The sequence below is a fragment of the Bemisia tabaci genome, chromosome 2, assembly GCF_918797505.1.
Source record: "Bemisia tabaci chromosome 2, PGI_BMITA_v3".
NCBI lineage: Eukaryota > Metazoa > Arthropoda > Insecta > Hemiptera > Aleyrodidae > Bemisia > Bemisia tabaci.
In genome coordinates this window covers 79,025,179-79,043,862 of record NC_092794.1, presented here as the reverse complement: position 1 = coordinate 79,043,862, position 18,684 = coordinate 79,025,179, and the positions used below count along the sequence as shown (strand labels likewise).

At 39.3% G+C, this 18,684-nt stretch overlaps 1 protein-coding gene across 3 annotated transcripts in view; it reads right to left on the bottom strand.

Annotated features, from left to right (window-relative positions):
• Positions 1-18,684, bottom strand: part of LOC109036065 (Tudor domain containing 3) — a 51,274-nt gene that overhangs the window by 9,537 nt on the left and 23,053 nt on the right. For all 3 annotated transcript variants that reach the window (XM_072296362.1, XM_072296363.1, XM_072296364.1), the window contains 2 exons: positions 14,290-14,385; positions 8,421-9,920 (listed from right to left, as the gene is read on the bottom strand). In XM_072296362.1, coding sequence (XP_072152463.1) covers positions 8,421-9,920; positions 14,290-14,385 — 1,596 coding nt within the window. The remainder of the gene's footprint in view (positions 1-8,420; positions 9,921-14,289; positions 14,386-18,684) is intronic.

Below are 18,684 nucleotides of genomic sequence, written 5' to 3'. Positions count from 1 at the left end.
GAACTCGAATTTTCGATTGAATTTTCAAAATTCGAAAATCCAAGATTGCGGACATCGCCTAAAATGCTGTCTCAGCGCCTAATCAATCGATTTACGTGAAATTCGGTATCCGAAGGTATTTTTCAATGTGGAACTCGAATTTTCAAAATTCGAAAGGCCAAGATGGCGAACGTGGCCTAAAAGATATCTCAGCACCTAATCAATCGATTAAAGTGAAACTTGGTACCCATAGATATTCTTTGACGGGAAACTGAAAATTTTAGTCAAATTTCCAAGATTCGAAAATCTAAGATGGCGGCCGTGGCTTAAAACACTATCTCGGTGACTAATTAATTGATTTTAATGAAACTGGACTGGAAAACCTTGGCATTAGGGAAAGGAAGAAAATTTTAATAGGGGTGCGACAATACATGGTTTCTTATGTATCTTAGGCTTCGAAATCGAAAAGTTCCTAGGTTTTTTCCATCGTGCACAGATTCTCCCGGAAAATTGACTCTGCTGCAAAAGCTAGATTTTTAAGGAAAATTCCGATCTATCCGGAAAAATTCCGAACTTTCCTGGGATAAGTCGCACTGATACAGGTAAATGGAGGTGATCTTCAGAATCAGCGCCGAAAATCTTCACCGAAACCGCTGGCAAATCTTCGGAAAATCAAAAATTAAAAAAAACGTTGACCAGTGTAATTGATATGTTAATGCAATTCCTCAAACTTTTCCTGGCTTTATCTCTACTTCAGTGAGTGCACCCCCACTCCCAATTTTAAAATTTGGTGTTTTTGATCCATTTTGTATTGTAATATTCCAAGAAATAAAAGCTTCTTCTCGTGTTAAAGGAAGACAGTGCGCATTTTTATAAACAGATGGAACTGTCTAAAAGACAAGCAGAATAAGCTTCAGATATCTTTCATGACGGATTAATTTTTTCTCAATTTTTTTAGTTCTGCAAGATATGAAAGAGTTACATGTTTTCAATTATGCTTTAATTTATAGTCTGTTCGAGATGGGAAGAACCGTGGAAAGCCGGAATAATTAGCACTATTTTGCAGGGTGGGGGTGTCTCGACCCTTGTCAACTGTCACTTTTCGATGTTGCGCGCACGCTGCAGCCACCGCACAGGAGGCTATGGGCCTCAGAGCGGCGGTTTTCCCCGGGATACGAACTAGGAGCCGCAAATTCCTGTGCTAAGCGCCGAGCGGCAAGCGAATCATGAGGAGCCAGCCCTCTGTGCGGTACGCCACGGTCCAGGGTTGGTTCGGTGCTTCATCACGGACAATGGCTCGAACACTACCCTTGCTTCTACATAGTGCAATTAATTCCGACTTTCCACGGTTCTTCCCATCTCGAACAGACTATAGTGCTCGACGATGCTTTTATGAAAATTGTGTTCAATTTTCAATTAAAAGTATTAAATGTCACCTCTGAGATGAAAATTTGGGAAATCAGGCAAAATTAGAGCAAATTTTGCACAGTGGGTTTTATTTAAATCTAATTAAGAAAATGAAAGTCCCCATATCTGAAAGCGGAAAAGTACAGCGAAACACATCAGGAATACATCCCCGCTGAAAAGAAAATCATTCGCTGGGCCGTTTTTTTTTGCCCCCCCCCCCCCCCCCAAGCCAAAATGGCGGCCGATATGCGCCGCCGCGGGGTGTAAATGTTACAACTCCCTCACAATGTCAAGTGACACATCGATTCCTATGTAAAGTTGGTCGTAGAATCCGAATATGAGGTCAGAAATCCCTCACGACTAAAAGGAATCGCGCAAGTTCAAGATGGCGGCCAAAAATAGGCCCCGGAGTAAAAATTCTCAATTTCAGCTTTTGGTGACGAGTGAGATGTCTTTTTTTTTGTTTTTTGGGTCATAGGATCCAAATTTGAGGTCAAAAATTCCCTTCTGGTCGACAGGGATCCCTCAAATCCAAAATGGAAGCCATTTTGGGGCTGACATATTATTGCCGAAAGACGCGTATAGTCGAGTGAGGCGTCTTTTTACATGTTTTATTAACGTACAATTTACTAAACATTTAACGTACGTTGGCAGAAAAAAAAAAAAAAAAAAAACATTCCAACATACCACGACCCGTGCGTCCACCGCAATCAGTTTGTGTAAAAAAACATGTTTGCCAAAATTTGGGCCAATTTCAACCATTTTAAATGGTGCCAAAGGTCGGTTTTGTGATAAAATTATGATATTTTGGTTTAGACCTCGATTTCGTACAAAAAACTCGATTTTACGCTGAAATCGTGCGTTTACGAGAAAAATGTCAAAAAACTCGACTTGAAGAGGATGAAATTTTACACTAAGAGGACGTCTTTGTAATCGATAAAAATCAAATTGAACTAGAAAAACTCGCCTCGGTACTTATTTTTTTGGTCCTCAGAATTTCCGAGGTCTTACAAAGTAGAGGTTTAAAAGACTCATTTTTTACGAAAATAAGTCGAAAGAGGGTATAAATGAACTGTAGGCAAGTGTTGAGGATGCAAATGTCATCAGAACTTCCTCAGTTTCAAAAAAAGTTCCAACTATTTTGCACAATCCTCCAAAAAGTGTACGGCTCGAGAAGCAGGATCGTGCTATAATAGTAAGGGGACAGCGCGGTTTGACCGGGAAAAATTGCGTAGGTAACAAACTTTCCCTATGTAATCGTCATCAGTAGGTCCCCCTGAACAACTTCCTAAAAGTTAAAAATGGCCCGACCCCGGAATACTCCTCAAAAAAGTTAAAATTGATAATGGCGGCCGTAATAAGAGGGTCCGGGAAATCGGTATTTTAAAATGCTCATTCTGTCTCATCATGTGAGGTATCATTTCCTATGTAATTTTGGTCGTAAATTTCAAAAATGAATTCCGCAAGGCCCTCCGGCCAATGATGGCGCTCCAAATCAAAGATGGCGGCCAAATGTGAAGGGCAGGAGGTTGCATTTTTTTAAATATTTACCGAAGGAACAAGGAAAGTGAAGTGTCTTTATTTTCATGTATGTATGGCCAAGAAACTTAAATTTGATGTTATAAATGTATTTAATAAAGGAAATTAAAGGAAACATACGACTACCGAGAGAAACGTAAGCTCAGAAGAGGCCTTGAGGAATTCTTTTATGAAATCTACGACCAAAATTACATAGGAAATGATACCTCACATGATGAGACAGAATGAGCATTTTAAAATACCGATTTCCCGGACCCTCTTATTACGGCCGCCATTATCAATTTTAACTTTTTTGAGGAGTATTCCGGGGTCGGGCCATTTTTAACTTTTAGGAAGTTGTTCAGGGGGACCTACTGATGACGATTACATAGGGAAAGTTTGTTACCTACGCAATTTTTCCCGGTCAAACCGCGCTGTCCCCTTACTATTATAGCACGATCCTGCTTCTCGAGCCGTACACTTTTTGGAGGATTGTGCAAAATAGTTGGAACTTTTTTTGAAACTGAGGAAGTTCTGATGACATTTGCATCCTCAACACTTGCCTACAGTTCATTTATACCCTCTTTCGACTTATTTTCGTAAAAAATGAGTCTTTTAAACCTCTACTTTGTAAGACCTCGGAAATTCTGAGGACCAAAAAAATAAGTACCGAGGCGAGTTTTTCTAGTTCAATTTGATTTTTATCGATTACAAAGACGTCTTCTTAGTGTAAAATTTCATCCTCTTCAAGTCGAGTTTTTTGACATTTTTCTCGTAAACGCACGATTTCAGCGTAAAATCGAGTTTTTTGTACGAAATCGAGGTCTAAACCAAAATATCATAATTTTATCACAAAACCGACCTTTGGCACCATTTAAAATGGTTGAAATTGGCCCAAATTTTGGCAAACACGTTTTTTTACCAAACGTCATCGATTGCCGCCTGGGGAGCGGAACATTTCAGACTTTCATTTTTTTTGACGCACCCTACTGCTACCGCTATGCGCGGGAGGATGCGCAGTGGTCGAAGAGGTTGCGCAGTGGATGTGTAGCCTGTGCATCAGCTCTATACTTATCTACACAAGATTCGCACCCCCTCCCTTAAGACGAGCGGTGGCCGAGTCGGCTAAGACGTCGAATGCGTCCACTTTGACTACGATGTGGGTTCGATTCCGGACTTTTGATATATTTAATTATTACCTGATTATCATTGTTCGTTGTTTTACTGCAATACTTCATCAAGCAGTCATTCTAAAACGCTTTCTTTTGACTTCAAAAAATTATTTTTTTCTTTATTCATCAAAACCAAAAATTATTTCATTCTACAAGTAAAGTATACATCATATCGTAATTTTTTAGGGGGAAAATAAACCTAACACTGATAGGAGGGTAAAAATAGGGCCGCGAAGCGGCCCATTGATGGCGCGGAGCGCCTTCAGGGGGTTGGGCCGCGTAGCCCCTGCTAGGCAAAAAGGTCAAACATTATTCGTAAGAATAGGGCATTCTTGGTGTGGTTGGCGCCGTTCTAACAGTGAAATTCTGAGTTTTTATTTAAATAGTTGATAAAAACGTTACAATCAAGGTGCTAAGGGACAAATCTTACCTTCCGGCCCACAGGGACACAGTTTGGATCCCAGTTTCTGATCATGTGGTCCAAAAAACATGTAAAAAGACACCTCACTCGACTATACGCGTCTTTCGGCAATAATATGTCAGCCCCAAAATGGAAGCCATTATGGATTTGAGGGATCCCTGTCGGCCAGAAGGCAATTTTTGACCTCAAATTTGGATCCTATGACCCAAAAAACATAAAAAAAAAACATCTCACTCGTCACCAGAAGCTGGAATGTACCACTAGACAAGGTACGAATTTAAGCCATCTAATACATTTTCTTAACCAGAATTTCACGAAAAACACGATTCACACAACGAATATTACTGAAACCAACTCTTAACAAAGATAGTACCGTTTTTATTACACATTGGTTACGAGGAATTTGAACTACCCGCTCGCAAGAAACTCGAAGCTCTACGTGAGTCGAATCGCGCACTACAACGGTATCGCGGCCCCAGCCAGAGAGAGAAACTCGGAGGACCAGGCCAATCTACCAAAGGGATTGTGGGCGCTCTCAGAGTCGCGATGACGTCATAAGACAGTCGGTGCGGGTTTCATCAGCGAGCGCCCGGGAGAAAAGAGAGAGAGCAAAAAGGGAGTACCTGGCGTACTCAAACGTGCAAGAGAGAGAAAAGAGCATCCACATTTGGCGTGCTCAACAAGAGAGAGAAAGAAAAGAGAGCATCCACATTTGGCGTGCTCGAAAAGAGAGAGAAAGGAAAGGGAGCATCCACATTTGGCGTGCTCAAAAAGAGAGAGAAAGAAAAGGGAGCATCCACATTTGGCGTGCTCAAAAAGAGAGAGAACGAGAGGAGAGCATCCACATTTGGCGTGCTCTAGAGTGAGAGAGAACGAGAGGAGAGCATCCACATTTGGCGTGCTCTAGAGTGAGTCAGAGAGAGAGATGAACATCCACAATTGGCGTGTTCGAGAGAGAGAGAGTGAGAGAGATGAGCATCCAATCAGGCGTGCTCGAGAGAGAGAGAGTGAGAGAGATGAGCATCCAATCAGGCGTGCTCGAGAGAGAGAGAGAGTGTAGCAAAACTGCAGAGAGACAGTAAGTGCTAGCGTGAAGTCTATGAGACAGAGCGTGGCAGAGTGCCGTGTAGTCCAAGGGACTGAGAGTGGCAGAGTGGCGATGACCAACTGATGTGGCCGAGTATATATAAGAGTGGTTGCATAACCGCTGAGATGATGGAAAATTCCATTACATAACGCACTTATGTAACGAAGGTGGCCGACACGTGGAGGCGCACGTGCCGAGAATCGATGGAAAGTTCCGTTGCATAACCGCTTATGCAACTTTCGTGGACCGCACGTGGCCCAACACGTGCCGCATGCGCCGTCCTTGACGCGGTGCGAGAAAAAAATCACACAAGAAAAAATGCTATGAAAACGATACGAAAAATCAGGGTTTTTCAAACCCAAAAGAACTAACTGCTAGTTCACAGAACGAAAAAGGGGCCTCGCCCCGACAAACGGTTTCAGAAAGCTTCTCAGTCCAGCGATGTTCATTTCCCACCATGTATTGTTCAAACTATAAGCAATTTGCTGTAGCTGAACCAAAGCGTTAAAATTGAGGTTGCCAGATTTTTAAATCGCAGATACTGTCATGATAACGTTTAGCGCGCGATGTGAATCACATGGAGCATTGAGTTTTCATGAGCGGATGGTTTGAATTCATGCATCAAGAATCATTGAATATCTTCGTAAGGAGTTGATTTCGGTAATTTTCGTTGTAGGCATCGTGTTCTACGTGAAATTTTGGTTAAGAAACATGTATCAGAATGCTGAAATTCGTACCTTGTCGAGTGGTTCATTGAGAATTTTTACTCCGGGGCCTATTTTTGGCCGCCATCTTGAATTTGCGCAATCCCATTTAGTCGTGAGGGATTTCTGACCTCATATTCGGATTCTACGACCAAAATTACATAGGAATCGATGTGTCACTTGACATTGTGAGGGAGATGTAACATTTGCACCCCGCGGCGGCGCATATCGGCCGCCATTTTGGCTTAGGGGGGCACTAAAAAAAACGGCCCAGCGAATGATTTTCTTTTCAGCGGGGATGTATTCCTGATGTGTTTCGCTGTACTTTTCCGCTTTCAGATATGGGGACTTTCATTTTCTTAATTAGATTTAGTTAAAACCCACTGTGTTTGGGAAGTGATACACTTGACGGTGAAAATTCAGGTTTAAGCCCAACTATTAAGCTCAACGAGCTGTATTTCCTAATTCTACACCTAATGATAGTTAAAATAAAGTTTGATTTGTCCAAAAATTCACAAAAAAAAAAATTTTGAGAGGAAATACGACCTGGAATTGGACCCTTATTTGAATCACTAAATACAAAAAAGGCACGTGTCCAGAAAACCAAATTGTTCAGGAGATACAAAAAACTGTTTATTTCGTGGTAGATATTTTTTGGAAAGTCGTTATGTTTAAAAAAACCGGCGCGGGGCAAAGCAGAGCGATGTTTAAAAAAATATCTACCACAAAATAAACAGTTTTTTGTGTCTCCCGAACAATTTGGTTTTCTGGACATGTGCCCTTTTCGTATTTAGTGATTCATTTTAATTCACCCATCCCTTTGCAAGTCAAAGTAAAATTCTATTTTCTTTTTAATTCACTTATATTAGTAATTTTAGCAAATTTGTATATGCTCGAGAATCTCTCTTTCCTAATTATAATTTGCTGCAGATTTATGATATGATATGCTTGTAAACCTGGCGCCAGGGAGGGTAGTGTAGATAGGTAGCATATAACTAGCATAAATTCATGTAGGATGTACTTTAAATATTTTGTAATGAAATAATTATCTGATTTCTTAGTTCCTAAAAATCAGGGAGGCATGTTGACTCATCTAAATTCATATAGTGCATCGACCTGAATTAATTTGTAACTTGTTTTCCTGTTTGTGAATCTTCAAAGTCGTTTTTGTCAGTTGCGTTGATAACCGCCCCAGTAGTGGTGGGCCGCTCCTATCCCCGAACAAACGAGTTCGTCTATCTATCTTTAGTCGTAATTTGTCTCTTCTTTTTCCCTATTATCTAACATACAGAGTACCTGCATTTATAATAGGAGCCTATCAAACTAGTTAAATGTGAGATTATTTCTTACTAGAGCTGTGTAACGTCCTCTGCATTGCAGACATTACACTTTTTCGACGTTGTGTAACATGAAAACTGAAGTATCTAAATACGTTCTGATACTGCTTGAGTATCGATGAAGAATACGTCCTATCGTTCACCAGGCATGAACTTCTAAACTGGCTCCTGCGTTAAATGGCATCAAGTTTGATAGCTTTTCTGTTGTAGACGTTACATTTTCACAAGATGAGGAAAAATATTGCATGTAATTGAACTTTCCTGCACTTTGAGGGCTGTTACTGATATTTTTGAGGAACTTAACTGTAACTCCATTAGGCTGTAAATCTTTAAGATGCAATGTTTAGTGAATAAAAATCACTCCAAACATAACCTTGAAAATCACTGGTCTGAACATGCCTTCTATGAAAAGTGAACTCATTTCATAAAATTGAAGATTTTTCCTATTTGGTGCACAAAAGTTTATTGTAACGAGTAAAGTTGATTTTTTAACCTCAAAGGTCCCTTTTGGAAACAATTCTCCTTGAGCAGAAAATGGAATAAAATTCGCCTAAAGATGACTGATAAAACGTCGCAGTGAGCACTTAAAACGCACGTGTTTGCTGTTAAAGCAAGGACTGCTAAATCAATCGCTTCCTCAATCATTATTAAATGAATCTGAGCGTTGACTTCCGAAAGTAATTTATACACTATAGGGAAGATAGGTAGCAGTGGAGGGGCTCTAAAATATTTTGTCTCTGTTAGAGCACTTGATAAAAATATGGGAAAGTACAAACATCAATAGAAATTGCTCACCTTGGATAGAGGTCTGATATATTGCCTCTGAGATCCTCTGTGGGCTTCATCATTGTTCTTACGATGAAACGCTCCCTCAGAAAAATGACTTCCTCTGTTGTAGGTGTATGGCTGAGGAACAGTATTATCATCAAATTTTCGAGCTCGATACTGCAACGATTCGTTGCTGTTATTAGTATTAATTTGGTATGAAGGTGCACATTCATTCTGACGTTTCTGTGAATCATTATTTGTACCACAGAAGTTACTCCTGCCATAGACCTGAGTCTGGTTATCATATTCCAACTGAACCGGAGGACTTTGACTGGGTACCACATTATAATTTGTTTTCATATACAGGTACGGCTGGATTTCATTTTCAGTCTCAACATGTGGAATCCAGTTTTGTAAAGATCCATCTACTGTATTGCTTCTATACGTATGAGAATTGAAGGTATTAGGGGGTGGTTCACTGAACTGAGTTCTTCCATATGGTCCTTTCATAGGATTATACGAGCTTGGTATATATCGCGGGATGGAATTCTGCGTCCGTCCATCAGAGAATGAACTGCTGGAGAAGACTAGAGCCTGTGATGGTATGCAATTTTCAGCAAAGTCATTTTTCTTTAAAGTTGGTAAGGGCGGCTGTAAGGATGGCTCAAAGTAGCTGGGGTTTCCATAGTTTTGGATGTGATTTACATCTGAGGCGTACTGACTATTAGGAAATGGTACGACAGATTGACTTGACAAAGGTAAGCTTGTATAGTCAAACTCATTTTTTGCACTTAATGAGACAGAATTCTGAATGTAATAGTCATTTTGATTGAATGACTGATTTGATAAGTTATTAGAAAAACTACTAGCAGTAAATGACTGGCTTGGAATGGGAAAAGTGGCAGAGTCTGTCACAGCATCAAGAGATGTTGTTATATTTGATTGATTCTTTGGATAGCTACTTTTGGAAAATCCTTTTGGATTGGACTGCACAGTTTCCTGATGACAATTGGTGAAATTCGGTGGTGGCTGTAAAAACTGTTCATGAAAACTAGATATAGGAGGCGAAGACTCATGAAAACTAGATTTCATCTGTGCAACCTCTTCCATAGGATCATGCTTGGGTTGCACTGGCTGTTCTTTCTGAGCAATTTTTATTGGTTCTTTGGGTGCGCTATGTTTCGGAGAAATCTTTCGATATTGATAACTGTTATTATTATTACTTTGAGACCGGGAGGGGCAATCATTAGGATCTTTATCAGATGACCTACTATTGACAGTTGTGTGTTTGGATGGGGCAGATTTTCGACCCAGTTGACTAAGTGATCCAGTTTCAGCCTTATTATGATTTTGTCTCTGAAACTGATCTCTGTAGTTTTTTCCGTTCTTTTCTGATTTCATCTTTTCTTCAACATTGGTTTTTTTGGGATGAGACGAGCGTGTTGCGGTTAGAATTGCATCTTTTCGCTGTAAATCAAAGGTGGGGTTCTTCTTTTCATCTTTCACAGGAGCACTTGCTTTAGTTACCTACATAAAAACAATGAAAAAATATTTGCAAATAATATATTACGTATTAGGAAAGGAAAAAAAACTTAGGTTCATGGAGGGAGTGAGAGATTTTACAAGGACATGACATGAAGCCAATATATGTGTTTGATTCAAATACATCCACTACAGATCATGAAATTGGTGTGAGAATACAGGGTGTCCCAAAATTCCGTAACCCCCCCCCCCCCCTGGTAACTTTTGAATGGTTAGAGTTAGAAAAACAGACTTCGGGAATGTTTCTATCTCAAAGGAGACCATCTGCAAGGCAAGTCAAAATTGTTGCCCCTCTCCCAAGGGGAGGGGGGCGGGGGAATTAGAAGATCGGAAAGAACATTAAAAACTAAGAATTTTGGCGCAAAATGCAGATCAATATCTTAATTTTTGACCAAGTTATAATAGGTCAAAGGTCAAATTTGACCTATTTTCAAAAAATCAAAGCTCCGGTTCAAATTGACGTAGAGAAAATAATAAAACGAGAAAATTTAGCAAATTGTAAGCACTTTTAAGTAAAAATCACCTCAAACTAATTTTAAGGGAGGATTCGGACCCCCAAATTCGTCAGTTCAAAGATCAAACGATTCTCCCGCAAAATGAGCAAATTTTCCCTAACTTTGCCTCAACATTATCTCAGCGAGTTCAAAATTAGTTCAACATTACATTTTCAAGGCCTCAAATTTCGAGCAGAAGTTAAAAAAAAAAAAAAAAAAAAAAAAAAAAAAAAAAAAAATTTAGACAGTCAAAGGAGGGGTATCGATAAAGGCCTTTTTTGGCCCCCTCCTAGAATCTGGAAATTTAAACGGATTTTCAAGTTGACTCATTGTGGTTTACGGAAATAATCATGATTTAGCCCACAGGCCACTGGATCCATGTTAAACGGTTGCCAAAACATAGGTCTGCAGGCGTATTTTAGCGAAAATTCGTGTTTTTCTATCACTCCGAGGCTTTTTTGACACTGAGCACATCGTCTAACTAAAACGAGTTTTTCATATGTTATCAAGGAGGCTTTGGGACACATTTTAACCCTGGTTTGGTTAAAATTAGATGATGCGCTCATAGTTAAAAAATTTTTTACAACAATCGACGTTTAAGGGACATTCGCAAAAATCTTAGGAAAGTACGTGGTAAGGGTTTTTTTGGCTACACTTAAAGAAAATCTCCTTTTAAGGGTTTTACAAGGCTCAATAAGTGCCCTCGATAATATACGTAGCGTGCATACAGTTGGAGAGACGTGTTCCCTCAGATTTTTGCGGATGTCCCTTAAACGTCGATTTTTGTAAAAAAATTTTTTAACTATGAGCGCATCATCTAAATAAAACCAAACCAGGGTTAAAATGTGTTCTAAAGCCCCCTTGATAACATATCAAAAGCTCGTTTTAGTTAGACAATGCGCTCGGTGTCAAAAAAGCCTCGGAGTGATAGAAAAACACGAATTTTCGCTAAAATACGCCTGCAGACCTAGGATTAGGCAACCGTTTAACATGGATCCAGTGGCTTATGGGCTAAATCATGATTATTTCCGTAAACTACATTGAGTCAAATTGGAAAACCCGTATAAATTTCCAGATTCTAGGAGGGGGCCAAAAATGGCCCTTATCGATACCCCTCCTTTACTCATCTTCATTATCGTTTTTTTTTTAACTTCCCCTCGAAATTAGGGGCCTTGAAAACGCAATGTTGAACTAATTTTGAACTTACCGAGATACGTTAAGGCAAAGTTGGGGAAAATCGGCTTATTCCGCGAAAAAATCGTCCGACATTTGAACTGACGTATTTGAGGGTCCAAATCCCCCCATAAAATTTGTTTAAGGTGATTTTTATGATTTTCACTTAAAAGTGCTTACAATTAGCTAAATTTTCCCGTTTTATTTTTTTCTCTACGATAATTTCAACCAGAACTACGATATTTTGAAAATAGGTCAAAGTTGACCCTGGACCTATTATAACTCGGTCAAAAATTAAGATATTGATCTGCGGTTTGTGTCAAAATTCTCAGTTTTTAACGTTCTTTCTAATGATGTAAGATAGGGTTTACCTTTTAAATAAAAAAAGTTGGGGACTCCCAGCCGCCCCGCCCCCCTCTGAGGGAGGGGTAAAAATTTTGACCCGCCTTGAAGATGGTCTCCTTGGAGATAGAAACATTCCCTAAGTTTCGTTTTTCTGTCTCTAACCGTTCAAAAGTTACCGGGGGGGGGGGGGGGGGGGGGGTTACAGACTTTTAGGCCACTCTCTATATATTGAAACAAAAAGTACCTACAGTTTCATCAGGAGGCGTGGAGACTTTTTTGAGGGAGGGGGGAGGGGCAGTGTTACATTAATAGGCAGATATGATTAGCATTAAATTTCTAATTTGAAGGTGGTCTGGAAATTCAATTGAGTTAACCAGAAAATATTTTTGTCGAAATGTGAGGATGTCTTATTACAGGTATTTTTATGACCAGTGGACTTCGTTTTAAGGTGGAACCCTACATAAGGCTCTCAAAAAAAATTCTAGGAGATGACACCACAGTCGCTGATCTCAAATCATGCCATTTTTTGTCACTTTTCATTAATTTGTGAAGTCAGGATTTAATATATTAAAATTGTCTTAATGTCACTACAAAGTACATATCCTCAGGATTATGCAGCTGCAATCGATGTTAACCTTAAATGAAAATTAGTACCCGAAAATGTGCACGCCGTAATGAGAAGCTTCTTTTTTGGGCTTATTCAAACGGCCCGCGCGCGCGGACGTGCCACAAATCAAACAAAGATCACAATACTCCATTGAGAAAAGCGGATTTAGACACCGATCGTGACGCATAGTTTCTCCGCAAATGATGATCGCAGAAAGAAACTGATTGTTTATGACTACTGAGCATACTATAATCCTTGTAATAACGTTAAGAAAATTTCGCAAGTCTGGCTTGTGTCTGAACAAATCGCCCAGATGCATCGAAAAACATGGAAAAAACGACAGATTTCGGCGAAGCGCCACGTAATGGCGATTTTCTGAACTACAGTAGTAGGGTTCTACCTTAAAGATTCAAAAATACAAATTGAAACTGTTGCCCACATTGTCTAATTTTCTGAAAATTTAAGGTTTTTGCTAGGTTTGGTCATGGGCAGAGCTAGGAGCTTTTCGTGGAGGAGGGGGGCCTAGAGGGAACCTCATCAAAGGGGGTCGGGGGAGGCACAAAAGGACTCCATGAAGGATTTAGGGGATTTCCCTCGCATCTAAAGGGGGTCTAAGGGTTTCCCCTACAAAAATTTGGAAAAATTGAGGCGTCTCAGGAGCAATTATGATCTGCTCCCACCGAAAAAATGATCCAATTGCAATTTCAAAGATGAAAGATATGTAAAGCACTCACTTAGCAAAATCCCTCACATTTCTTTGGAGGGGCCAAGTAGATTTCTGAGGGACAGTCCCTGTATTTAACTTAGGTGATGAGAGTGAAAGCACTAAGTTTCACTAAAATCTAAAGGGGTCAGGTGAAACTCTTGGCCTGATTGGGCATGGAATGACCATTAAATTGAGAGATAAGCTGGAAAAGTGACTGCAATTCTTTCCGTTCTCAGGAGGTCCGGATTACATCATAAAAATCTTGCCTGTTTATAAACCCAATTTTATGTTTCAGATGGGTTAATCAGTTAGATTTGGGATGATGGATTTAACTCTTGAATAAGTTCTTTGATTAATTGAAATATACTCTAAGACATCTCATTGAGGTCAATTTTTTTACTTTTATCAGTTAGTTTGAAGCTATTGCCAGTAACTGTTTCTATTCTAACTACACGGTGGCAGATATAGTGTTGCGACCAATGAATTTTTTTTAAAAAGTTGCATTAATCGATTCACTTTTTATGCAGATATCTTAAAGCCAACATCTCGTTAGCACATAGTATATATGGAAACTATAACTATTATATTTCTTTGTAAATAAGTGTTTAGGAATTATGTGCTTTAGAACTCGATTAAAATCATTCTTTACTCTCATGATCTTTAGCGCTGTGAGAATTGCTCAAACGATTATAATAGAACGGATACTGTGTCACTACATCTTAATGACTTGGTGAAGTTACATTCATGATCTTCTCACACTAAAGTAAGGGAGCTTTTAGGACTTACTATCTAAGACTCAACCCCTTCCTAGTTGACGTGCAATAACTGGGAGGAACAGACGTTGGTACCTACTTAGAGAATTCCATTTTGAGAGCTCATCTAGCTCAGAGAGCTGTGTGGAACACAGCATCAAATAGTAATAAAATTTAGCTGGCGCCAAAGGTATTCCCAGCATAGTCCTTTCATAACATAATGAGACTGCTACCAAAGGTAAGAGGAAGAGAGAAGGTGAAGAAAAATTAGATATACCTTCAAAGAATCTTTATTTATTTTTTCCCCAAAAGGTGCCCAAGCAGGAGGTCCTCCTTCTCTTGAGGTGTTATCACGGCATCGATTTTCTAAGGACTGAAAAACAAAAAAGTGTTCAAATCCGAAACTATACGACTCCATCATCAATGTTATAATCACAATAAACAGTTAAATTCATTCAAATCTTTATCAGGATGTATAACCTCTATATATATTTTTTTTTTTCACTCATGAGGGGCTAGGGTGATCTAGCCCCTCAAGCAGTTTAAAAAAAAAACGCTTTCCAGCCACAGTCGACAAATCGTTTCTATGAAAACAGTTGCGCCCAATAAGCCTGACTGGTCCAAAATCGCCCCCCTTAAACTTGAGATTTTCAGGATAAAGGGCGGTTTTAGAGGGTAGGTGAATATAGGTTGTTTTGAAGGTCACGACGAAACGAGTGTTTTGAGGTACCACCAACTAAGATCAGACGAGTTCGAAAATTCATCCCCCTTTGGACTTGAGATTTTCTGGATAAGGGGTGGTTTTAGAGGGTAGGTGAATATAGGTTGTATGGAAGGCCACGACGAGACGATTTTTTTGAGGTATAATCGACTAAGATCGGACGAGTTTGAAAAATCATCCCCCAGTGACCTTGAAGTTACCAAGTTACTGAACTAGGGGATGGGCCGATTTTCACCAAAAATGAAACTTGACATAGACCTCATAGCAGTGAAGAACCATGCTTAGTTATATATATATAACAAGGTGGAGAAATGGTGCTGGGTCCACACCATTTCGTGGGGAAATCAAAGCCAAGGAGTTCCAAAAATTAAAATGAGCTTGTTCAGCAATTCGTAATTCTTGCATTTTTGGAAACTAGAGAGTGCACAGAGTTCACAGGAATTTTCCCCGATTTTTTTGAGCAATATTAACCCACGAAATACGAGTCCAAAAGTCCGTATTTTGGGCTCCCATTTAAACGCGCGCCGCTTGGCCCATCTCAAAATGGCGCCCATTATCTCCGTCCGGCGGTGGCCACACTTTTGACCCGGCGTGCCAGCGAGGTACCTCTGCATGCCTCTGCCGTGTGTGGGTCGTGTAAACAAACGAAGATTGATAACACAAATGATCCAAACAACTCGAAATCTCTTAATTTTAATTAATTTAAATCCATTTTCGACTTCAACCAAGCATTTGGCAATAATATTCATCGTATTTTACAACCAGGAGCCACGGCCTATCGGCTCATTTTAACGTGCATTCTGAAAATCAGTCTTACAAGTCCAGTGTCCAAATCCAGACTTTCTTCTTTTACTTTTTTTTGACCATTCTCTTTTCATTTTCGCCTCAAATCAAATGTTTTGCAGTTTCTTTGTCTTAAGTATGTGGTCCTGAATTCATTCAAGAGCTAGAAGTTCACCATTTATTTAGTATTATAAGCCTTTTGACCTCTCAAGCTTTACCGATATGATCTCATGTAGTTCAAGGTTTCTTTGGCCCAAACCAAGTGATTACACATCTGATGTGTGTCTTATGGCTCTTCAAATTCGCAGTTTAGAACTAAATCAGAGACTACAGTTACTTAATCCAGTTCTGCTCTCTTGTTCAATGTTTTTCATAAGTGTTTGTTCGTGTCTGTTCTTTATAAGTGACCACTGTAGTGCATATACACAGTTATGATATCGGTACAGGTATTATTTCTTGTTTTCTTCAGTCAGGACTTTCTCTTAAGCGCAATAATTTACCAAAGAAATTCACCTAGTTGCGTAAATAATTTGGTGTATAGATATTCTGTTACTTAATGTCTCCTTGCGGTGATGCAAAGTTTCTGAGATCTGTCACAAGTGGATTTTGCATTTAGACGGTCACTCTTGCCTGATAAAATTACTGCTCTAGCAGCTTCAAATTTATACTTTGATCTCTGATTCATCACTAAATGACACTCTTGCGGTGTCATTTATCTTTAATCAGTTCAAAGCTATTTCGACAATGAATCATCAAAGGTCCGATCGACGAAGGAATTTTCTGGTGAGTGCTGCGGCTCAACCGACATCACAACTCAACTTTCAATAGCATCAACTTATAAAAATTTATCAGGAAGTGGTAATGGTAAGTGGAAATCATGGTAGTGCTCGCTTCTTTCATAAGCAAATTGTGCGCTTAAAATTTCAAAATCTACTAACCTGCATGTATATTTGAAGAGGAATACGACATGATATATAGCAGGCTACACTTCATCTATTAATAATACGTAAATTTGTCTTCAGAGCATTCTTAGGAAACTTCCACAATTTTTAGTTTTGTTCCTGGGAGAAAATTTTGAGATGACTCTGCTGGTATTCCCAGGGTCTTTTCAGAAATTTTGTACTTCATAGGTATCATCAAATACTTAAGTATCAACAGATATTGTACAAGACAGAAAATTTATTTGAGGATTCCTGCTAGTATGTTGTGTTTCCTGCAGCAACAAGGCTCATCATATTTCATGGAATGAAGTAATCAAAAACTACTTACTAACCTACAGCTTCGTCAGTTTCATGTCTTTCTAGAGTGAAGAAATTATTTTTTTTCTCTCTATTTAAGAATTCAGGGTGAATCAAACCTGTCCATCAAAAATTTTAATAAAATCCCTTTGTTCAGAAACACCTAAGAATCATTTCAATGGTAAAGTTGCCGACTATTCTTGTTAAAAGTCCGAAAGTCGGCTGGTTTACTGAATTTCTCAGGTACAGATGGATGGAAGGATTTTGAAAAGACATAGAATTACATCCTCCCATAAGAATAAGTCAGGAACATGGTTAAGGTTATCTGGGGATGACATTTGTAACATTTCGTTGCATGATTTTATAATCGAAGAGAAACAGAAAGTCTGAAACTTTGTAAATCTACGTAAGTGGTTTTCTAGTTAGGCTATGACATTGATATGCTCGTTTTGTTATCAATTAATCTCCACAAAGGTAAGCATACTTACAAAGACTGTCCCACAAGAGATGCGAATGTAACTTGTGATACCTAAGTGACTTTACAAATCTTACCTGATAAACTACGAGCTGCCCGATTATTGAAACTATGTCAGCCCGACATGAAAAGACATAGCCCTATCATATCCATGCAATATATCCGAATTTGATGTCTTGTCAGGTTGCTCTAAGCCTTCAATAATCGGCCTGCTGATTAGTTGCCAAATATTTTCACTTCCAGACGAATGATCATGTCTTGGTTCATGCTTTTGATAGCAGAGTTGTGATGTCGGTTGAGCCGCAGCACTCGCCAGAAAATTCCTTCTTCGATCGGACCTTTGATGATTCATTGTCGAAATAGCTTTGAACTGACTAAAGATAAATGACACCGCACGAGTGTCATTTAGTGATGAATCAGAAATCAAAGTATAAATTTGAAGCTGCTAGAGCAGTAATTTTATCAGGCAAGAGTGACCGTCTAAATGCAAAATCCACTTGTGACAGATCTCAGAAACTTTGCATCACCGCAAGGAGACATTAAGTAACAGAATATCTATACACCAAATTATTTACGCAACTAGGTGAATTTCTTTGGTAAATTATTGCGCTTAAGAGAAAGTCCTGACTGAAGAAAACAAGAAATAATACCTGTACCGATATCATAACTGTGTATATGCACTACAGTGGTCACTTATAAAGAACAGACACGAACAAACACTTATGAAAAACATTGAACAAGAGAGCAGAACTGGATTAAGTAACTGTAGTCTCTGATTTAGTTCTAAACTGCGAATTTGAAGAGCCATAAGACACACATCAGATGTGTAATCACTTGGTTTGGGCCAAAGAAACCTTGAACTACATGAGATCATATCGGTAAAGCTTGAGAGGTCAAAAGGCTTATAATACTAAATAAATGGTGAACTTCTAGCTCTTGAATGAATTCAGGACCACATACTTAAGACAAAGAAACTGCAAAACATTTGATTTGAGGCGAAAATGAAAAGAGAATGGTCAAAAAAAAGTAAAAGAAGAAAGTCTGGATTTGGACACTGGACTTGTAAGACTGATTTTCAGAATGCACCTTAAAATGAGCCGATAGGCCGTGGCTCCTGGTTGTAAAATACGATGAATATTATTGCCAAATGCTTGGTTGAAGTCGAAAATGGATTTAAATTAATTAAAATTAAGAGATTTCGAGTTGTTTGGATCATTTGTGTTATCAATCTTCGTTTGTTTACACGACCCACACACGGCAGAGGCATGCAGAGGTACCTCGCTGGCACGCCGGGTCAAAAGTGTGGCCACCGCCGGACGGAGATAATGGGCGCCATTTTGAGATGGGCCAAGCGGCGCGCGTTTAAATGGGAGCCCAAAATACGGACTTTTGGACTCGTATTTCGTGGGTTAATATTGCTCAAAAAAATCGGGGAAAATTCCTGTGAACTCTGTG